General features: G+C 42.1%; 1 protein-coding gene across 1 annotated transcript; it reads left to right on the plus strand.

Moving 5' to 3' along the window:
• The first annotated feature begins 634 nt into the window (after nt 1–634).
• On the plus strand, nt 635–22,145 carry PARD6B (par-6 family cell polarity regulator beta). Its single transcript, XM_005569345.4, has 3 exons — nt 635–907; nt 6,859–7,081; nt 18,396–22,145. Exons 1-3 carry the CDS (start codon nt 842–844, stop codon nt 19,223–19,225), a joined length of 1,119 nt encoding a protein of 372 aa, XP_005569402.1. The 5' UTR covers nt 635–841; the 3' UTR covers nt 19,226–22,145.
• Nucleotides 22,146–23,646: the final 1,501 nt, after the last annotated feature.

A 23,646-nucleotide genomic window follows, 5' to 3' on the forward strand; every position in this document is an offset into this window, starting at 1 on the left:
TGCAATCGGTCGCGCGGCGCATCCCATCCCCGGGCAGTGCGTGTGACTGGCGCGCGCCAAACGGCGAGAGCCCCCGGCGGCGCGGGCAACGAGGCGCGCACCCGCGCGTGCGCAAAAGGCCCACCCAGCCGAGCCCTTCTTCAGGTGCGCTCGCGCTTCCGGCCGGCCTCCCCGCGTGCCTTCCCGGGGCGGAAACTCCAGAACCCGCGCATGCGCCTTCTGTCTCTCCGGCTTGATGCGGGGCGGAGGTCCATAGCTTCAGGTGATCCCGCCCCTCCCTCGTAGCGCAGGACCAATGGTGCGGTGGTAGGCGGGGTTTTTGAGGAGGCAGCCCGCCCACGCACCGCGCGAGGCGTGTATCGATTGGTTGGCGCCGCGGGCGCAGGTGCGCGCTTCCTATTGGGTGTGGGCGGAGCGCGAGCGATTGCGGCAGCTTCGGCAGCTGCAGGTGAGCGCGCGCGCGCGCCGCGGCTGTGGCTGGCTCGGGTGCGCGCGCGCGGGCTCGCGGGGGAGGTGGCCGAGGGAGAGGTTGCGGCGCCTGTGGCCTCCGCTCCGCCCCCTCCTCCTCCAGCGCTGTCGCCGTCGCCGCCGGGGCCCGGAGGGAGGGAGCTGCCTCCCCGCCTGCCGCGCCGCCAGTCCGACCCTCGGTCCCGCTGTGTGAGTAGCTGGCGGAGTGGAGCTCAGTGCAGACGCAGGAGCTGCGGCCGCCCCCTCTGCAGGTGCCTGTGAGGAGGCGCCCGGGCCGCAGCCGGTTTCCGAGACCTCCGGTCGCGCACTTGCTCCCCGCGCTCCTGAGGGACCGCCCGACCGGAGGAGGCCGTCGCGGAGTTCGGCGCTCAGCATGAACCGCAGCCACCGGCACGGGGCGGGCAGCGGCTGCCTGGGCACCATGGAGGTGAAGAGCAAGGTGCGCGGGGCCCGGGCTGGGCGGAGCGGCGGGCCTGGAGGGCCGGGGCCTGGGAGAGGCTGGGCCAGGCTCTAAGCGCTGTGGGAGGCGACGGGCAGAGCTGCCCCGGGGTCTGGACGGTGCGGGCGGGAGACTGTGGGTAATAAACTTGCCAAGGAGGGGGCGGCGGGGATCGGGGGGCGCTAGTGTCCGCCCCTGGCCCCGGCAGGGAGAAGACCTAGTCCAGCATTTAATCTCATTCCGTAAATCTCATTCCCGTGTTCACGGACGGGAGTAGGGGCCAAGGTATACCCGAGGATGGCACACACTGAGTGGAATGCGAGGCGGCTCAAAAGGTGTAGGAGAATCCTGCCTGCTGGGCTGTGAGTGTGGGCCCTGGACCACCCCGTTGTTCCCACTTTCTGTGGTTCAGGGGCGCATCGAGCGGCGAAGGAGAGAGCCCAGTGAACTAAACAACCCTTTAAAAGTTCGCTTTGCTTCCTGCTGGCGCTCTTTGTAGCACTAACTTTGGTATGCATTTAATCTGTAAAATTAGCACTATCACCTTACGTTGGAGTAGCACTTTACAGTTTGAGTCTAGATGCTCTTTTCATTCCATCCTGCTACCTACTCACATCAAGTACTTTTCCCCTTGACCAACGGTATGCCAGTCTGCTGATTACTGCGGTATTCACTGAATTTCTAAGTCTCAAGGCTCGGTGAGCAGGGTAGTCTGTAGAGAGGGATTAGTTAGGGAATGCCTTCCAAAGGGGGTTTTGAGGTGGAATTTGAAGGTGATGGGCAGCCACGGGAACATTTTCAGCAAGCGTTTCTTGAGTTAAAGAGTTAAAAGGAGCTTAGATAATCTAGTCCAATTCTCTGAGAAGACTGAGGCTCAGAAAGGTTATGACTTCCCCAAGCTGCTTTTTGCAAAGCCTTCATGCCTTTTTAACAATAACTTTTAGGCACTGCAGAATACAAAACAGGACACTGGCTGGGCCCTGAGAACATTTAAAATAGAATTGAGAAGGCCAAAACACAGAAAAGGAGAAAATTGAAAGTACATCAGTTAAAAAAATGTAATGGAGCATCGTAGATGGTAAGACTACCAAGGAGTATGTAAAATGAAGGAGTGATTTGAGTGAGGTCCAGTGGAGTGAGGAAAGCTTCCTAGAGCGTCTGGGTAGAATGGTTTTGTTGTCTAGGGTTGATAAGCCAAGTTCTGTTAAGTTTCTGTAACTGAGAATCACATCGAGAAAATCTACATTCGTTTGTAACATCATTAAAAAAATGCGATTTGAGGCAGGACGCCGGTGGCTCACGCCTGTAACCTCAGCACTTTGGGAGGCCAAGGCGTGTGGATCACCTGAGGTCAGGAGTTCCAGACCAGCCTGGCTAACATGGTGAAACCCCATCTCTACTAAAAATACAAAAAATTAGCCGGCCGTGGTGGCACATGCCTGTAATTCCAGCTACTTGAGAGGCTGAGGCAGGAGAATCGCTTGAACCCAGGAGGTGGAGGTTGCAGTGAGCCAAGTTCGCACCATTGCACTCCAGGCTGGGCAACAAGCGCAAAACTCCATCTCAAAAAAAAAAAAGATTTGGCACTTAACTCATATGAGGATTGGCACTAGTTTCAGAATTAGTAAGAATAGAAGTGTAGTTATAGCAATTTAAGGAATGTGCACGTCCATGTGTCCTCTGTGCACAGCATAGCAAATTGAAGTGACTTGCTTGAGCTATAGCGTTAAGATGACCCAAAATATATAGCAGAGCTTTTCCACTAGCGGTGTATAGTGGCAGTAGTGGTTCCATGCCCAGTGGTTGAACCTTCTTACGGCATTTCTGTTATAAGTCTGGTTTGGATTTGTGGGTGTTGAGGTTATGGAAAGAAAAACACTTGTGATATTGCATCGTCTTAAAATTTTAAGTTTATAGCACTAATCTTGGTAGCAAGTCTTTAATTTTTTTCCATAGAAAAAAATGAGTAGGAATTCTAAGTATACTGATCAGTACAATCAAACAGTAATTTATCTCTAGTACTAAGAAAACCTTGAGTGCTTTAAAACTGGAATTTCAGGCTTTTTGCCTTTCTCTTGTCAACTGACTTGTGAATCTTTCACTTACTTCTAAACTACATGTTGTATATTTGAACTGCCATACTGCGCTTTTAGTGAACTGTGTCTTTTAAATAGAATCATACACTGATTCTAGGAACATGTGCTGAATGAAGTCGGTCCCACTATTCTAGCTGTTGACAAATAGGCAAGGTATAGGTAGGGAGTGTTTCTAATGTGTCTGTGACACCTTATATGTTTCAAATATATATTGCTGATACATATTTTAAAAATATTTGGACAGATTTTTGAAACAGTATTTTCTTTGACATTGCTTTAGTGATATCACAGCTTTTTACGAAACTGATTGCTAAGAGTTTATAACCAAAACTAGGTAGTGTGCAGGTCCTTTTTGTTTTGTTTTGTTTTTGAGACAAGATCTTGCTCTGTCACCGGGGCTGGAGTACAATGACACGATCTCGGCTCACTGCAGCCTCAACCTCCTGAGCTCAAGCGATTCTCCCATTTCAGCCTCCTGAGTAGCAAGACTATAGGCGTGCGCCACTACACCCAGCTTATTTTTATTTATTTATTTTGTAGAGACGGGGTCTCTCCATGTTGCCCAGGCTGATCTTGAACATGTGAGCTCAAGTGATCCGCCTGCGTCCACCTCTCAAAGTACTGGGACTACAGGTGTGAGCTACTGCACCTAGCTGGTCCATTTTTGTTTTACTATTTTTAATTTTTTTATCTTTTTAGAGACAGGGTTTTGCCATGTTGGTCATGCTGGTCTCTAACTCCTGTTCTCAAGTGATATGCCCACCTAGGCCTCCCACAGTGTTGGGATTACAGGTGTTAGCCACCCCACTGGGTTCCGGTCCATTTTTAGGATCTCTTTTTCTTCATGTAAAGCAGTAGTGTTGGCCAGGCACGGTGGCTCACACCTGTAATCCTAGCACTTTGGGAGGAAAAGGCAGGTAGATCACCTGAGGTCTTGAGTTCAAGACCAGCCTGGCCAACACGGTGAAACCCTGTATCTACTAAAAATGTAAAAATTAGCTGGGTGTGGTGGCTCATGCCTGTAATCCCAGCTACTCTGAAGGCTGAGGCAGGAGAATCGCTTGAACCTGGGAGGTGGAGGTTGCAGTGAGCCGAGATTGAGCCACTGCACTCCAGCCTGGGTAACAGAGGGAGGGAGACTCTATCTCAAAAAAATAAAAAAATGCAATAAAGCAGTAGTGTCAACATTGTTATCTTCACACGTGGAAGGGAAAAATAGTAATGATAATAAAAGAATGAAGAATGTAAATATACCTATAGTTCAATTTGTGGTACCAGCTAGTATGTGACTTTTCTTTGGTAACTGATTTATCTTCCTAATTGTATCTCTAGGGTTGGGAAGATTCTTAATAATCATGGTGATGTCCTTTAATAACCCTGGAACAGTCTTTAAGTCATAAAATTTCCTAATTATTATTCATAGGCAAATAGATTATGAAAATTAAGTTTGCATTTCTAGAATGTACCAACAGACACTGGGGGAAGGGAGTCCATATGCATTCTGGATGACTAGGGCAAACTAGATTAGGCGATAAAACAGTTGTAAATGGTTCACATAGTGAATAATTGCTGATTGAATCTTAATTTTGTCTCTCAGTGTTTTTGTTCATGTAAAAAGTTCTCTTAATCCTATTGTTGTGTTGCAAGAAGCATAATAATTTCTCTTGGTTTTTTTTCCCATACCAACATTGGCAAAAGTGCACATATACCATGAAGCCATACAATTTTTTATTGTTTTTATCATAACAGTTAAGCAAGAGAAAATCTTGAGCGAAGAAATTTCATCCAAAAGCTTTAACAAAAACATTGAAGCCCTAAAATGTTAAATGATCAGGTGTTATTCCCATTCATACATCAGGGAAGTGATAAACCCTGTAGATGAATCAGAAAGCACTAGCAACTTCATGTTGTGATACCAGAATAAAGAAAATGGAAGAGAAACTGTGACTTTTGATAACATCATAAGACTAACTCTGATATGAAGGGTGTTCCCTGAGTTTTTATTTACTTCGAAATGTGAAGGTGTGACTAAACTTTTTGAGAGCCTTAGGTATGACTCACCTTATTTTCTTGACAGATGTTAGTGTTTATGTTTCAGGAATGTGTTTTGGGAACTATTTTAACCTTTTGTTAGAAGTAAGAGGTGTTTTTAGTGAGTTTTGATTTTAAAACCACTGAGGAGTATGGGTGTAAGCAGGGCAGATGAACTTTAGATAGAGCAAAACCAGTGAATCCAGATGTCCCATGGGGCCTTTGGGTAAATGAATTGACATATTTGTAAACTCAAATTATTATGATGGGGCTTTCTCAACATGATACTTAAGGCTGCCCCAACAGTACATTAGTATTTCTCTGGGACATAATATTTTTATATTAGTATTTCTTGCTAGTAATAGATACATGGAGGAAATATGAGTTCAGTGTGGTTAAACACATTTGGCAAATGTTTGTTTAAATATTTTAAAAAATCAACATAGGGCTTAAATGAGCCTTTAAAGTGCTGGTCTCCACAGTGATTCTCAAGAGCATAATTATGTAGCATTTCTCAAACTTATATGACTGGGACACTTTTTGAAGAAGGCTGATTAACTTTTCTTAGGTTTCCACGTTTGAGGAAATGTCATGCTATTCCCACAGTAAGTTATAAATCCTGTTTATTATGGACTGGATGGAGCCAGTCCTTAGTGTTTTGGTTTTTTTTTTTTTTTTTTTCTTTTTTGAGACGGAGTCTTGCTCTGTCGCCCAGGCTGGAGTGCAGTGGCGCGATCTTGGCTCACTGCAACCTCTGCCTCCCAGATTCAAGAGATTCTCCTGCCTCAGCCTCTTGCATAGCTGGGACTACAGGCATGTGCCACCACATCTGGCTAATTTTTGTATTTTTAGTAGATATGGGTTTTGCCATGTTGGCTAGGCTGGTTTCGAACTCCTGACCTTATGATCCTCCCACCTCAGCCTCCCAAAGTGTTGGGATTACAGATGTGAGCCATCACGCCCGGCCTTAGTTCTTAGTGTTGAATAAGAGTCACTTTTAATTATTTGACATTGGGAAAACAGAGGTGTAGGGAAACAGACTGAGAATCAGAACTGTGAACAGAAGAACTGTGTGGGCATGATAGAGGCTGTCTTCCTCCCCATTCTGCCCCATTTATGTGATCTCTTAATACCTCCCTGAAGTAATTATTCTCTTTACCCACTAATTGGTGAGCTTCGGGAGCAGGCTCAAGGCTTTCTAGGGCCTAGCACTGTGCCAAACACATAAACACTTTGTGTGTTAATTGGATAGTTATAGGACATACATTTGATGTATTACTAAAGCTTCTTTTTTCTGCGTTAACATAGGGAAGATCATACCTTAATGCCACGTAGCTCACAGTTCTTTTTGTACATTTTGCTGTTGATTCTTACCACATCCCATGAAATCCTAGTTCCATTTATGGAGGAGGACACTTAAATGCTTTCCTTTGGTCGAAATAAAGACTTAGACAAGTCTTTGGTACCCCATGATGCAAGTAAGGAGAGCATTGTCATCAGAGTCTGGGCTCCAGACAGGGTTTGAGCTGAGTCACTATACAGAACAGTCCGCAGTAACGCCTAGGTACCCCAGGGATTGAGTTGAGCCTGCCTCTCTTGAAAGGAATGCTCTTCAGAGACACAGCAGTCAGGAGGCACATTCTTATGCCTTTCTTAGGCTTTTTAAAATCCCTGATAGTAAGGTTCCTGACAGTAGACAATCTTCTTTCCTTAATTAAAAATACTTGCTCTACTCGTTAATTTTTTTATTGCATGCATTTTCAAATTGGGTCCTTTTACCTTTTTTTTTTTTTTATATAAGTAATATGTTTGTTATGTTTATAGTTTGGAGCTGAATTTCGTCGGTTTTCGCTGGAAAGATCAAAACCTGGAAAATTTGAGGAGTTTTATGGATTACTACAACATGTTCATAAGATCCCCAATGTTGACGTTTTGGTAGGCTATGCAGACATCCATGGAGACTTACTACCTATAAATAATGATGATAATTATCACAAAGCTGTTTCAACGGCCAATCCACTGCTTAGGATATTTATACAAAAGAAGGGTAAGTATCACTGTTCAGAAAAATTGTGTTAGAAATAGAAATAATGTATTTTCCTCACTGAAAGGATACCCAGACTTTGCCACAAACTTAGTGAATAAACATTTTGTGTGAATCTTCTTCTGTTAACTAACACGTAGGTTAAAACATTTGTGATATTGTTGGTTTAATTAATATCTTTATGCTTCACTAAGTGTACTTTAGAAAATTTATATTTCTAGTTACTTTTGTGTTAACCTCTTTGGTTTTATTTTTCCTTAAGTAGAAATTGGGAATTTACTGAATATTGGGAATTTATTGAATCTTCACTTTATCAAATGGATTATTCTCCATTCAGAAAAATGTGAAAAGAGTGTGACTTTGGAATCTGAAGCATTCCTGATTTTTGGTGGCAACCAACTTTCAAGGGCTGTATTTATCAGTTAATAAATACCAGAAACAAAGCCATTTAATCTTCCTGAGTCTCAATGTCTGCACCTATAGAAAGATTATAATATATTGTAGAATTACTATGAGGATTAAATGAGCTAAGTGCAGTGCCCTGGCTTATAGTAGGCACCCAGTAAATATTTTCTTTTACTTTTAGGATACTTTTTAACGAAATCGTATAAAACTAGTTAATTATATGGAAAATGAGGTGGGAAGTTACTATTATGGAGGGATGTAAACACGGATATTAATTAGTCTTCCAAAAAAATTGAAATCGGTATTTGGCAATAATTTTCTTTCTTTCTTTCTTTCTTCCTTTCTTTTTTTGTAAAGACTGGGTCTTACTATGTTGCCCAAACTCTTCTCAAACTCCTGGTCTCCTGTGATCCTCCAGTCCCCACCTCTCTAGAAGTGCTGGGATTACAGGCATGAGCCACCATGCTCAGCCAAAAATTTTCAAATGTATTTTGAGTCCTAAAACTTTTTTTTTTTTAACCTCGTAGCCTCTGTGTGTGTATGTATGTGTGTCTGCAGATGGGCAGGGTAGGGTTTATTATGGTATGTACCATTTATTCCTTTATTGTAAATGAAGTGGTTTGGGAAGCCAGCATGAGAGCATTGAGCCTAGTATTGGGATAAATTAAAGACTTACAGTATTTATAAGCCAACCCAGAAAGGAGCTTGAGAGCAACCAGGCATGGTGGCTCACGTGATAATCCCAGCACTTTGGGAGACTGAGATAGGCAGATCGTCTGAGGTCAGGAGTTCGTGACTAGCATGGCCAACATGGTGAAACCCCGTCTCTACTAAAAATACAAAAATTAGCTGGGCGTGGTGGCGCATGCCTGTAATCCCAGCTACTCAGGAGGCTGAGGCAGGAGAATCAGCCAGGAGGCGGAAGTTGCAGTGAGCCGAGATCGCACCACTGCACTCCAGTCTCGGTGACAGAGCTAGACTCCTTCTCAAAAAATTTTTTTAAAAAAGAAAGTAGCTTGAGAGAATGGGTAGGGATTACCTTTGAAGGTGAAAACTATTTCTAATCAGTTGATAAGCATTAGACCACTCCCAGGGCTCTGGAATTCCACTGATTATGTATCTTTGCTTTCCTGGGTTTCAGGAACTAAAGTCCACCAACAAAATAAACCTCCAAGGATAACCTCTGCCTATATCACTTGACTATTTTACAAAATACTTTCACACACAAATTAATGTTCCTAAAGTCTCCTGAGATGGATCTTGTAGGTAATTAACAGGGGTGCGATATAATGAGAATATGATCTTAGGAAGATTCAGTTGGCTGTTCAGGATGAATTGGAGTGGGCAGCAGCCTTACAGTAGAGAGCCAGGAGCAGGCGGTAAAGAAGTGAGGAGACTGGCCCAGAAGTAGAGGGGAGGGAAGCGGGGCCCGGGGGGAGGAGGCAGTGGTGGGAAGATAGGAGGGAAAATACTTGGGAGTCATTGCACTCACTGGCTGCTTTGCAGTGAAGGAGAGTCCAGCAGAGCATACCTTGATGGTTTGAGTCTGACAGCTGGGACAGTGTCATGAACAAGCAGAGTAGATTGATTTGGAAAAGAAAATTATGAGTTTTGTGTTAGGACAAATAAACTTAACCAATCATGCAGGAGATTGGAAATGGTAGACAAGAGTTCAGGGTAGAAATCCAAAAACTAGTTAGATTTGCAAGCTTTTCGAAAAGTGATAGTTAAAATTTTGGGAGTAGACATAAAGGCCACCTGAGATGAAGACCATGGATAGAACCTTGGAAAGCTATATATAGAGTGCTGGAAAAGGAGGAAGAATTTAAATAATTATGGTTGAATAATAGGCCTTTCTTGTTAGCAATTGTAATTTTTGTTAAAAAGTTAGTTGCTGTTTGGAATGTGCATTCAGATATAGAGCGGGTTTTTAAAGTGTTGCCATCTGACAGACTTTTGTTGGATTATCCCCTTAGAAAGATTATGACAGTTGGGTTATACCACCACATGTTTTGTTAATGGAATTATACCCTTGCATGATTATGGAATTAATCCTAACATCTTTTAAGGGTGGTTATGTTTTATTTCCTTTTTTGGTTTTTATTTATTGGTGGTGTAATTTTTATTGAGACTTTTGACGGTTTTTATTGTCATAGGAATTACAACTTAGAAATACGTTTCTATGTGCAAATGCTTTCTGTGTATTAATAGTAGAGGTAAAATGTCCTATATAATTGATAACCCTTAGAATTTGATTTAGAAATAGGCAATTCAACAGAAATATTTTATATTTTAAAAATATAAATGTAATACAAATATGACTTCAGCAAAAATGAAAGTAGGTAGTCAGTTCATTCCTGCTTAAAACCCTCTGATGATTTCCCATTGCAACCAGAATAAAATCCCTTCTGATTTGGACTTCCCAACCTCATCTTCCCTCATTCTCTCACTCCCTCATCCCAGTCAGCCACATTGGCTTCCTCCCTGTTCCTCAGACTTGGTGAGCTTTTCTTTTTCTTTTTCTTTTTTTTTTTTTTTTGAGATGGAGTCTTGCTCTGTCACCCAGGCTGGAGTGCAATGGCACAATCTCGGCTCACTGCAACCTCTGCCTCCCAGATTCAAGTTATTATCCTGCCTCAGCCTCCTGAGTAGCTGAGACTACAGGTGCGCGCCACCATGACTTGCTAATTTTTGTATTTTTAGTAGAGATGGGGTTTCACCATGTTGGCCAGGCTGGTCTCAAAGTCCTGACCTCAGGTAATCCACCCATCTTGACCTCGCAGTGTTCTGGGATTACAGGCGTGAGCCACTGCACCCAGCTGTGACCTTGTTTCTGTTTCTGTGCTCTTATGCTTGGTTATTCTTAAGGACACTTCACCCTCAGCTCTTCCCACTTCTGCCTCCTCCTACTTAGCTCAGATAACTTTGTCAGAGGAGTCTCATCTGACTACCCTAACTAAAGCCCTCCACCCTCCCACCTTTACCACATCATCCTCTGAAGACCTGGAAGTATCTTATTTAAGAATATGTTAACTTGTTTCCTGTCTGTCTTGTTTACCATCAGGTCCCAGCATCTAAATCTGGCAGACTTACTTAGTTTACTATAATGTATGCACTTTTTCTTTTAAGCAAAGTTGAGCCGATGCTTAACTAGAAATCTGATTTTTTGTAAACCTTAATGAACATTTAACTCAAGAAACTAATATAAAATATGACATTAAGTATAGTTACATTTTACTGCTTGAATACAGCACATTTTCTGTTTTCTTTGCTTTTTGATTTCAATTAGGCATCAATAAGGCAGAAGTTACACTTAATATGTACCGAGTGTTTTCTTTTTTTTTTTTTTTTTAAGTCTTGCTCTGTCGCCCAGGCTGGAATGCAGCAGGGGCGTGACCTTGGCTCACTGCAACCTCCACCTCCTGGGTTCTTGTGCCTCAGCTTCCCGAGTAGCTGGGACTACAGGTGCATGCCACCACGCCCAGCTAATTTTTGTATTTTTAGTAGAGGCAGAGTTTTGCCATGTTGGCTAGGCTGGTCTCAAACTCCTGACCTCAAGTGATCCACCTACCTTGGCCTCCCAAAGTGCTGGGATTACAGGTGGGAACCACCGTGCCTGGCCCCAATTATTTTATTTTATTTATTTATTTATTTATTTTGAGACAGAGTCTTAACTCTGTCACTCAGGCTAGAGTGCAGTGGTGTGATTTCCACTCACTGCAGCCTCTACCTCCTGGGCTCAAGTGATTCTCCTGCCTCAGCCTCCCAAGTAGCTGGGACTACAAGTGTGTGCCACCATGCCTGGCTAATTTTTGTATTTTTAGTAGAGACAGGGTTTCACCATGTTAGCCAGGTTGGTCTCAAACTCCTGACCTCAGGTGATCCACCCACCTCAGCCTCCCATAGTGCTGGGTTTACACATATGAGCCACCACACCTGGCCCCCAAGTGATTTTTGAAAAGCAAATTGCAAAACCATTTAAAAATTTAAAACTATGTGATCTTTTAACATCTGATACTCTACTAAAATTCCTTTAAAGTGAAAGCTTACAATTCAATATGTGAACTACTTTATAGTCTGAAGTTTAAGATAGTGTTGTTGGATATCTTGAAAAATTTTTATAACAATTTATTGTTAGAAGAAAAATCCCATACTCTATTCCTAGAGCAGTTATCATGGGAGCAAAAACAGAACACAAGAAACCTGGTATCTTAAAAGTTATTTTCATGAGGAGGATCCCAATCCGCCATTCCCTGTTAAGAGTATTAGAGTTTATCCTAATTGATTCAGGAGACGGGGAAGAGAAGGTACAGAATAGACTTTTCCGCTGTCATTGTTGAGGTTATTGCTGTGCACCAAAAATTTTTTTAAAATGTTTAAAGCTTGCGCCTTTTAAAAATACTCAGGTCATTCCTGTCAGTTTGGAATTCAGCCAGGGAAATGTGTATTTTTAAAAGCTTCCCAGCCAGTCCTGATAATCAGCCAGGTGGAGGATCTGTTGAGGTGCTACAGCAGACCCCTCTCCAGATCTAGTCAGAATCTCTACATCCAGACTTCTTGCTATAACACAGTCTATTTTTGATTGACACCAGACACATATGTTTAACTCTTCAATTTATTCTAGTTTTGTTGGAAACACTAGAAAGGCTTTGCTTTAAACTTGGTCTCACGTAGGGCATGCCCTCACACAGGCACGATTTTGTGGCCCAGATACTGGTAACTGGGCATCTAAATCATCTCTTAGACTTTGTGCATTGGACATTATTTTGTAGATGTTTTCTAAGGTTACATTTTTACGAATCAGAGTTTAGTTTAAAATTGTCTAAGGAACATACGTTTTAGTAGTGAATTGTAAATTGTAGTTTTAACAAAAGATACGTCCCAGAAATGAAAAAAATAAATTATGGCCTGTAATCCCAGCACTTTGGGAGGCCGAGGCAGGTGGATCATGAAGTCAAGACATCAAGACCATCCTGGGACAGGGTGTCTCCACTAAAAATACAAAAAATTAGCTGGGCGTGGTGGTGGACACCCGTAGTCCCAGCTACTTGGGAGGCTGAGGCAGGAGAATGGCGCGAACCCGGGAGGCAGAGCTTGCAGTGAGCCGAGATCGCGCCACTGTACTCCAGCCTGGGCGACAGAGCGAGACTCTGTCTCAAAAAAGAAAAAAAGAAAAGAAATTGTGGAGTAACATCTCAGTATGTGACACCAGTTATTCACAACAGAAACCTGGGTGTCACCTTTGACACATACCTATTTTTTAGTCAGTCACCAAGCCTGTTAAAACTGTGTTCTAGTTATTTTGCAGATTTGTCTCCCCATTTCCACGTCCTCTGCTCCAGGCCAGGTGCTATCCTAATTTACTGAAGTAACTGCTGCTTTTGTTTTGTTTGTTTTTTCTGAGAAGCAGTCTCGCTCTTGTTGCTCAGGCTAGAGTGCAATGACGTGATCTCAGCTCACCACAACCTCCACCTCCTGGGTTCAAGTGAGTCTCCTGCCTCATCCTCCTGAGTGGCTGGGATTACAGGCATGCGCCATCATGCCTGGCTAATTGTGTATTTTTAGTAGAGATGGGGTTTCTCCATGTTGGTCAGGCTGGTCACGAACTCCCGACCTTGGGTGATCCCCAGCCTCGGCCTGCCAAAGTGCTGGGATTACAGGTGTGAGCCACTGCGCTGGCTACAGTAGCTTCTTGTCCTCCCCCTCACATGCTTCTCCAACTTGCAGCCAGGGTGAGCTTTGTAGAAAAACCAAATGAGCATACCATCTCTGTCTTCCCTTAAAATCCTTGGTTTTCTTCCCTTTGCCCTTAGGCTAAAGTCTGTAAACCTTGGTACTTCCTAGGAGGCCCTGTTTGTCTGTTTGGCCCCTGGCTGCCTCTGACTCAGCTCCTGACTCCTCCCTCCTTCCCTTCCTCCCTCCCTCCCTCCCACTTTTCACCCTGTGTTCTAGCTGTATTGGATTTCTTTGTCTGTCTGGCCCTCCCTCTTCTGGATATTGTCACTGCACTCAGCCGAGATCATGCAGTGACACAGCCGAGATCGTGTCACTGCACTCCAGAGCGAAACTCCGTCTCAAAAAACGTTACCAGATCTATCTCATTTAACCATTTTATATTAGAGCAAGAGTTGGGAAACTAAGGCCTGCTGGCTGTTTTTGCATATAAAATTTTCTTGAAACAGGGTCTCACTATTGCCTGTTTTGGAGTGTAGTGGTGCCATCTTAGCTTACTTCAACTTCGACCTCTCAGGCTCAAGTGATCCTCCCACTTCAGCCTCCCAAGTAGCTTGAACTACAGGCACAGACCACCATGCCCGGCTAATTTTTTTTTTTTTTTAGTTGGAGTCTTGCTCTCACCCAGGCTGGAGTGCAGTGGCACGATCTTGGCTCACTGCAAGCTCTGCCTCCTGGGTTCACGCCATTCTCCTGCCTCAGCCTCCCGAGTAGCTGGGACCACAGGCGCCCGCCACCACGCCCAGCTAATTTTTTGTATTTTTAGTAGAGACGGGGTTTCACGGTATTAGCTAGGATGGTCTCGATCTCCTGACCTCGTGATCCACCCGCCTTGGCCTCCCAAAGTGCTGGGATTACAGGCGTGAGCCATCGCGCTCGACTCGGCTAATTTTTAAATTTTTTTTTTGTAGAGACAGGGTCCTGCTATGTTACCCAGGCTGGTCTTGAACTGCTAAGCTCAAGCAGCCCTCTCACCTCGGCCTCCCAAAGTGCTGGGATTACAGGGATGAGCCATCATGCCTGGCCACATATTCTTTTATGGATTGTCTGTGGTTGCTTTTACAAGAGGGATTATATGGCCTGTAATACCTAGACATTTACTGTCTGACTCTTGACAGAAAACGGTTGTCAACCCTTGGATTAGAACATTTTTAAAAATTATTTCATTATTTGATTTCTTCCTCTGAACTTCAAATGGGGCATAATCTTGAACTTTGTTGATGACTGTACTATAACGGTTGCTGTTTTGTTACTGTGTGGGGATGCTGATGGAGCTTATGTAGAAGTTTTTTTCTTCTAGATTTGCTTTTTACTCACTGTAAAGCTTTTATGTCTTATATCTGCCTGCCACCCACAAGTGGATCCTTACCCTTTGCTCTGAATGTGTGGTTTATGACCCTCTATGAGCAAAGGAATGAGATTACTAGGCTTTTCAGAATTAATGTTTAAAGAGTAAGAGGTTCAGAGGGAGGCCCTGCAGGGTGAGTGAAGAACAGCCACTATTTGTGTGTAAGAAAGTAAGACGTCCAGCTTGACTATTTAGAGGCCTTCTAGGTGGATCCTTGTCTGTTCAGTTAGCCGAGATCATTGACTGAAGAAAAGGCTTGGGATAAATGTGGTGCTGCTGTATCAGCCTATATCATGTACTGTTGCATAAGTGAAATTATACAAATGGACAATGGCTATGCTCAAGTTTTCAAACTTTTCATCTCATTCTGAGTTTAATGCTCTGATAGTATTCAGGTAGAAAGTCAACTCCAATTCCTTGTGGACATTCACCTTTACACTTTAACATCCTGAACCCTGGCTTTCTGCCAAAATATTTTCTTTCCCAGTGCCTGGAAACTGATTAGCTAGATGGGAGAACAAAGGTGGCTTTGTACTGGGGCATATTGCTTTTGAGAATTTAGCAGAGAGCATTCAAATGGAGTCTGGATGTGATGCCAAATTATGCAGATTTGGGGTTTTTTTGGTTAGGTTTCCCATGAGTAGGTATGTAGGCAACTTAATATTGTTCTCAGTTTGTACGGTCTGGAATTTCCCTTATAAATGTTATGTAGGCTTTCCTTATTGATTGTTTTAAAACAGAAATGTGTATGATTTTGAGAAAACACATTACCAGAAGACTATTCTTGATAGGTTTTTTTGCCAAAAAGATTGTTGTACCAATGAATTTATATCCAAAGCCATATTATAAATACATTTCTGTCTCTGTAAGAGCCCAGTGCAAATACTTTATAAATGATGACAAGTGTCCACAAGGGGGAAAAATGCCAAAAAAATAGGGTACCCCTAACCTTATATATTTATCTGAAACCAGGTTTTGAAAAGTGTTCACACAGCATCAGAAAAGAATACTAAAGCTCCCTGTGCTCTGACATAATTGATACTTGGCATTCATTATTGTGACTTGGAAGATACTAGTCTAGTAAGAAAACCTGGACTCTAGTTCTTTCTCTATAACTTAACGTACCCTTAATTTCTTGGTTATAAAGTGAAGATGATAATAGTTTAGCAATGAGGGGGTTCAGGATTAAGCAAGAGAATATGAATTGAAGCACTATACAAATGCAAGATGGTGAGATTGGTGTTTTCTGTGGCAGCAGTTGAGACTAGGATTTTCAACTATTTCTTTTGTGGAGGAGGGAAGCCATTTATTTTTTGTTTGTTTGTTTGTTTGTTTTCTTTTCTTTCTTTTTTTCTTTTTTTTTTTTTTGCCTAGCCCCTAGAAAACCAGGGAGAGGCATTATTGAAGTTTTTTTTTTTTTTTAATTCATGTAAATTTCACTTTTTAGTTTATCCTCGTTGTAGTTATTTTTGAAAATACTATTTTAACTTTTGTTTCTGCTGTTTCATTTTCCCTTTTACCTCTCATTCTCTGATGAAATGTTTTGTTTATAGACTATCTTCCTTCAGCCATATAAATTTAACCATATCTGGTGTTAGGTGTTCTGTTTTCCCTTTTAGTTTATTGTTTAATTAGGTGGCAGTATTTAAAGATGGGAAGATTTTGCCTAAAAGCAAGACTTTCTGGCATGAAGAAAATCTGCCAGGAACTGAGAAGCAGCTATGCCATCTAAATGAGGCAGGAGCTCTCCAGTTTGCCAGAGTCCTACTACTTCCTATTGTCTGTGTCACCACCACTGAGGACAAAATATCATTGCACTTTATGCATAGTTTTTCACACAGTAAAGAAAAAAGTTAAAACTCTACCTTTGCTTCTTTCAAAATGAACATGAGAGATCAAGAATTCCTGCTGGGCAAGTGGCTCACGCCTGTAATCCCAGCACTTTGGGAAGCTGAGGCAGGTGGATCACCTGAGGTCAGGAGTTCAATCAAGACCAACCTGGCCAACATGGTGAAACCCCATCTCTACTGAAAATACAAAAATTAGCTGGGCATGGTGGCACATGCCTGTAATCCCAGCCACTTGGGAGGCTAAGGCAGGAGAATCGCTTGAACCTGGGAGGCGGAGGTTGCAGTGAGCTGAGATCATGCCTCTGTACTCCAGCCAGGATGACAGAGCAAGACTCTGTCTCAAACAATAGCAACAAAAAAAAACTCCCCCAGAAAACTGAGGGAGAGTGTTTATCAGCAAAAGACCAAAATTCCTAAGTGTGTGTTTGATATGCACCAGCATCAATTACATTATCTGCCCACTCAGCCTCTGATACTGGTTTATGATTTTACTCTCTTGATTTACTTTGAGAATCAGATATCCCATTTCAAGTCTTTGAGTTGCATATGATAAACATGTAAATTGCAGGCGTGTTTTTGTTTTGTCACCCAGGCTGGAGTGCGGTGATCATAGTGCACTGTAGACCTGAATCCTGGAGTGAAGCCATCCTCCCATCTCAGTCTCCCAAGAAGCTGGGACTACAGGCAGACACTACCACACCTGGCTAATTTTTTTTACTTTTTGTAAAGACAGGGTCTCACGCTGTTGCCCAGGCTGGTCTCAAGTGATCCACCCACCATGGCCTCCCAGAGAAGTACTGGGATTGTAGGCGTGAGGCACCGCGCCCAACCACATTACAAGTTTTTTAAACAAATGAAGGAAAAATGTATTTTAAGAAGCTGGTTTGGCCAGGCGCAGTGGCGCAAGCCTGTAATCCCAGCACTTTGGGAGGCCAAGATGGGCGGATCACGAGGTCAGGAGATCGAGACCATCCTGGCTAACACGGTGAAACCCCGTCTCTACTAAAAAATACAAAAAACTAGCTGGGCAAGGTGGCAGGCACCTGTAGTCCCAGCTACTCGGGAGGCTGAGGCAGGAGAATGGCGTGAACCTGGGAAGCGGAGCTTGCAGTGAGCTGAGATCCGGCCACTGCACTCCAGCCTGGGCAACAGAGCAAGACTCTGTCTCAAAAAAAAAAAAAAAAAAACTGGTTTAAAATCATGTTTTAAGGCCAGACACAGTAGCTCTCACCTGTACTCCTAGCACATTGAGAGGCCGAGGCAAGAGGATCTCCTGAGGCCAGGAGTTCAAAACCAGCCTGGGCAACACAGCAAGACCCTATTTTAAAAAAAGGAAAAATACATATATATTTAATGATGTTTAAGAATATGTAAGATCTGGCTAGGTGCGGTGGCTCACGCCTGTAATTCCAGCACTTCGGGAGGCCGAGGTGGGCGGATCACGAGGTCAGGAGATCGAGACCATCCTGGCTAACACGGTGAAACCCTGTCTGTACTAAAAATACAAAAAAAATTAGCCAGGCCTGGTAACACACACCTGTAGTTCCAGCTACTCGGGAGGGTGAGGCAGGAGAATTGCTTGAACCCAGGAGGCAGAGGTTGCTGTGAGCCAAGGTCACGCCACTGCAGTCAGCCTGGGCGACAGAGCGAGACCATCTCAAAGAAAAAAAAAAAGAATACGTAAGATCTATCATAATTTCATTTGCCATATTTAATGTTTAATAGTGATTGAGCTCTATCAAATTTAACTTCAACATTGGTTTATTTTGTGATGTGTATTTGAGATGGCCACCTAGTGGTTTTTTCTGGTATGGCATTTTACTACTGTACTAGATTATGATCTGATTAGCAAATAAGCTTATTAGCTAGTTTGTTTATATACCAAATATATTTTGAGTTATCCTTTCTGTACAGATTCTGCCGCAAGTGAATAGATATTTTTACAGCATTTCTATAATTATTTTGTTTTATTTTTAAACAGAAGAAGCAGACTACAGTGCCTTTGGTACAGACACGCTAATAAAGAAGAAGAATGTTTTAACCAACGTATTGCGTCCTGACAACCATAGAAAAAAGCCACATATAGTCATTAGTATGCCCCAAGACTTTAGACCTGTGTCTTCTATTATAGACGTGGATATTCTTCCAGAAACACATCGTAGGGTACGTCTTTACAAATATGGCACTGAGAAACCCCTAGGATTCTACATCCGGGATGGCTCCAGTGTCAGGGTAACACCACATGGCTTGGAAAAGGTTCCAGGGATCTTTATATCCAGGCTTGTCCCAGGAGGTCTGGCTCAAAGTACAGGACTATTAGCTGTTAATGATGAAGTTTTAGAAGTTAATGGCATAGAAGTTTCAGGGAAGAGCCTTGATCAAGTAACAGACATGATGATTGCAAATAGCCGTAACCTCATCATAACAGTGAGACCGGCAAACCAGAGGAATAATGTTGTGAGGAACAGTCGGACTTCTGGCAGTTCTGGCCAGTCTACCGATAATAGCCTTCTTGGCTCCCCACAGCACATTGAACCAAGCTGTGAGCCAGAGGATGAAGACAGCGATGAAGATGACATTATCATTGAAGACAATGGAGTGCCACAGCAGATTCCAAAAGCTGTTCCTAATACCGAGAGCCTGGAGTCATTAACACAGATAGAGCTAAGCTTTGAGTCTGGACAGAATGGCTTTATTCCCTCTAATGAAGTGAGCTTAGCACCCATAGCAAGTGGCTCAAACACGGAATTTGAAACACATGCTCCAGATCAAAAACTCTTAGAAGAAGATGGAACAATCATAACATTATGAAACCATTGTTTGAATGTTTTCAGAGTGAGGATGCCATGAGAACTTGTACATTTGGCTAGTTTAAAAGCATATATACCTCTGACCAGTGACGTGGAATAGGCATGAGACGAGTAACGTTGCAAGCTTACAATATTATTAAAGTAGTAGTCTGATAATTGTTAATATAAACTTTGGTGGATCAGAGGTGAATTTAAGTCCAAAACAAAGGGGCCTTTGCTGATGAAGTTACGTGCTTTTACTTTTTTGTCTGTGGAGAATCAGATGTTAAAGCACATTCTTGGAACTATGCGAGAAGACTAGATCATTTCTGTTGGAAGTGGTTGCATATTTAACCTGCTGTGCAGAGCCCAGTTAATTTTTCCTTTAACTGTATTTTTAAAATTCTAATGTGAAGTCTGATTCTCTCTTTTGGTACACTGGGGACCTCAGCTCTTAAAGGTCTTATGTTCCCAATATTTTATTTTATTTTTTATTTTTTATTTTTTTAGTGACTGGATCTCACTCTGTTGCCCAAGCTGGAGTGCAGTGGCATGATCACAGCTCACTGCAGCCTCAACCTCCTGGGCTCAAGCAATCCTCCCACTTCAGCCTCCTGAGTAGCTGGGACCACAGGCACGTACCATGACACCTGGCTACTTTTTGTATTTTTTGTAGAGACAGAGTTTTGCCATGTTGCCCAAGCTGGTCTTGAACTCCTGGGCTCAAGCAGTCCTGCCTCGGCTTCCCAAAGTGCTAGGATTACAGCCACCATGCCAAGCCTATTTTGATTTTTGTTTTTTTAATGTTCCTCTCTAATAAATTGTAACAAATGATGTTCTCAAGTGCATTTCCAGTTTCTAAGAATCAAACCACGTGGCTGTTTTTAGGAGTTGCTTCCCATGTTATAAAGCTCAGGAAGCTCTCTTTTTTTTTTTTTTTTGTCTCTGTCGCCCAGGCTGGAGTGCAGTGGTGCAATCTCAGCTCCCAGATTCAAGCAGTTCTTCTGCCTCAGCCTCCTGAGTAACTGAGATTACAGGTGTGTGCCAACACGTCCGGCTTATTTTTTTGTATTTTTAGTAGAGACGGGGTTTCACCACGTTAGTCAGGCGGATCTCGAATTCCTGACCTCAAATGATCTGCCCATCTCGGCCGCCCAAAGTGCTGGATTGCAGGCATGAGCCACCGTGCCCGGCCAGGAAGCTGTCTTTTCTTGAGTTATGAAACTCTGCAACAGTTGTTCAAGTTGGTGTTTGTCCTTCCTATAGCTTTCATATTTGCAAATTAATTGTGTATGGCTATAATTTATGTTTTAAAAGGCAGTTCTCTTGACTTTGGAAACATGGAAGTCTCTCCTTTAACCTGTTCTTGTTCCCATTCCCAGTCTCATTTGAAATCATTCATTTTGTTGTTAGTGTGTGTATTTTTGTTGGTGTGCTTTTAATGCATTCAAGTATGCATCATTTTGGATAAAAAATGCATCCAAATTAAGAGGTTTTAACACATAGGACAAACTTGTGCACTTTTTATACCAAAAAAAAAAAAAAAAAAAAAAATTGGGTTTTCCTTCATGGGATTTCTAGAAACACTGCCTACAGTTTATGAAAACTACATAGTATTCACCTGTGACAGGTAGTTTATCACTGTTAATTTTATGAGGCTATTTATTACTTTCCAGTGCATCCACTTAGAACAAGCTAAGAGTAAGGCTGCTAACTTTAATTCCTTGCCTGATTTTATTGTACAATGTGCACAAGCACAATGGTATGCTTGTATATAGAAACTAAAAATATTATGAAGTACCTAAGTTCCCTATGGCTTATGGAGAGTTATTTATTAATTAACTTTATGGTAGGGCTAGTATGAATATCTTTTTAACAATTGTGTGCTATTAAAACAATGAAGATTCAAATGACTCCGTTTTGAAGGATGTTTTCTCTATATGGTAAAATATATGAAGAAGTCTTGATTACATGAATATCGCTTGACTCAGAATACTTCAATGTATTTTGTTCACATTACCACTAAGCATATTATCAGTAAACTATTAACTGACTACACAACACTATGTAATACGATGTACTTTTTGTTGAGATCACCGAAGTTCTTCCATTTATATACTATTTTTAATGGCATTCCGGCTTTAACATTCTGTGAGTCTTATAAATTTGACTCTTGAATGGCAAAATAATGTTAGTATGTAGAAGGTTAACTTTCATTTATAATATAAGTGGTGCAGGGGTTCAACATTTTAAGTAAAAATATTTTTACACACTACCTCTCTCTTTTTTTTTTTTTAAAGTTTTAACATCAGAACTTTTGGGGGAAAAACTACTTCAGGGCTTGACTTTTTGTACAAATTTTAACTGAAATACAGATTTATCTTGTACACGTTCATGGAAATGGAAATCAAAGCTGCTAGTGCTTTTTATTTTAATTATCGTGTTAAGGGTATCTGTCAATAGTATTTTCAACTAGATCTCTGACTCTTAAATTATTGGTGAAATAATTGATTACTAGACATACTGTAAAACCAATAGATCCTGGTTATACGATAAAATATCAGCTCATTGGTTGTCTCAATTATTTCAAGTGCACCTTATTAACAAAAGTATCAGTGGATCCAGCATAAAATTTTATAGTACTAAATGTCAAGCCTCACTGTGAATTTTGTTCTGTATCTTAAGTAAATTTATGATAATGTTCTCGAGCTATCAACAAAATATATGTACTTTTGTGAGCTATGAATTTTCTAATTAAATTTTACATGCTATAACATGATTTTTACATGAATGATACTTTGTTTATAACTATCAAATGTCAGTATTTTACTACAATTTTATAAAGTGTACATTATCACTAAATGAACTTTGATTTTAAAAATCAAATTAGCTTTAGTTGTATGTTATTTTTTACAAATAAAGATAGACTTGTATAAAGGCTACTTTCTTGTTTGAAGTTATATGAAAAGCTGCCCACACATACCAGGTGCCCATTATATCATTATATAAAATAGGTAGGGAGAAAAACCCCTGAATTTTTTTTTTTTTTTTTTTTTTTGAGACCGAGTCTCGCTCTGTCGCCCAGGCTGGAGTGCAGTGGCTGGATCTCAGCTCACTGCAAGCTCCGCCTCCCAGGTTCACGCCATTCTCCTGCCTCAGCCTCCCGACTAGCTGGGACTACAGGCGCCCGCCACCTCGCCCAGCTAGTTTTTTGTATTTTTTAGTAGAGACGGGGTTTCACCGTGTTAGCCAGGATGGTCTGGATCTCCTGACCTCGTGATCCGCCCGTCTCGGCCTCCCAAAAACCCCTGAATTTTAACAAGATCCTTGCTTCCTTAACTTTTAATTGGTAAAAGATGAACCCAAAATTGTATGTGCACTTATTGCAACTGTGTATGACCATATGGCTATGGGTTGGAAGGTAACTTGTAAAATGTAGTTAATTCTGATAGTGTGAAAGGTTATGCAAGCTATTGACCCAAAATTTTCTTTAAGACTATTTGAAACTAGTTTGTAATGTGACAGCTTATCTTCTGAAATTCAAATTCACTTATTAATACTATCTATATAGTATGGCCTATGTGGATTGAATTCATTTTATACTGAAAAACTTAAAAGGTCTGAGAACAAGGCCAGGCACGGTGGCTCGTGCTTGTAATCCCAGCACTTCGGGAATCTGAGGCAGGCAGATCACAAGGTCAGGAGTTCGAGACCAGCCTGGCCAACATAGTGAAACACTGTCTCTACTAAAAATTAAAAAAAAAATTAGCTGGGCGTGGTGGCACACGCCTGTAATCCCAGCTACCTGGGAGGCTGAGGCAGGAGAATCGCTTGAACCCGGGAGGCGAGGGTTTTGGTGAGCTGAGATCACGTCACTGCACTCCAGCCAGGGCAACAGGGTGAGACTCCGTCTCAAAAAAAAAAAAAAGGTCTGAGGAAAACAACAACCCTTCCTGAGCCATTTCTAATCCCAAATTAGCCACCCTGCCACTGGCTTAGTTGATCATTGCACTAACTCTTCTGCCAACAAGTTTAGACGACAGTAGGACAATCCTAATTCCTTCCCTCCAAGTTAAAAACACTGGAAATCCCCTGAGTATAAAGGGAACATCATGCACATAGAACTCTTCACACCTTTGGTTGGGTTGCATTTGGTACCCGATATTCATCTCTGGGTTTTAGGTCTGTGAAACGATGCAGAATTAAAACATCCCTTTCATTCCCAAAAAATGACCCCAATGCAATTTGCATCCTAGTTTCCAGTGCTGAATAAGAGCCTGACAAATTTGATTTTGAAGGAAAACTAAAGTTACAAAAATTTATCAAAAACCAAACCTCTCTGTCCTGCCTTTAGGTGCTCAAGTGTTTAACAGCAACTGATAGAACCACTTTTGATTGTGTTTCCCTTCTTTTAGTTTGATGCAGGATTTAACTTGGAAGTAT

The sequence above is a fragment of the Macaca fascicularis genome, chromosome 10 (assembly GCF_037993035.2).
Source record: "Macaca fascicularis isolate 582-1 chromosome 10, T2T-MFA8v1.1".
In the NCBI taxonomy this organism is placed as follows: Eukaryota; Metazoa; Chordata; class Mammalia; order Primates; family Cercopithecidae; genus Macaca; species Macaca fascicularis.

Bases quoted from the DNA above. Each gene is read 5' to 3' on its own strand.
- PARD6B (XM_005569345.4), top strand. From the start codon at position 842: ATGAACCGCAGCCACCGGCACGGGGCGGGCAGCGGCTGCCTGGGCACC. The intron at 908-6,858 runs GTGCGCGGGGCC...TTATGTTTATAG, and splicing joins CCATGGAGGTGAAGAGCAAG to TTTGGAGCTGAATTTCGTCG. The intron at 7,082-18,395 runs GTAAGTATCACT...ATTTTTAAACAG, and splicing joins GATATTTATACAAAAGAAGG to AAGAAGCAGACTACAGTGCC.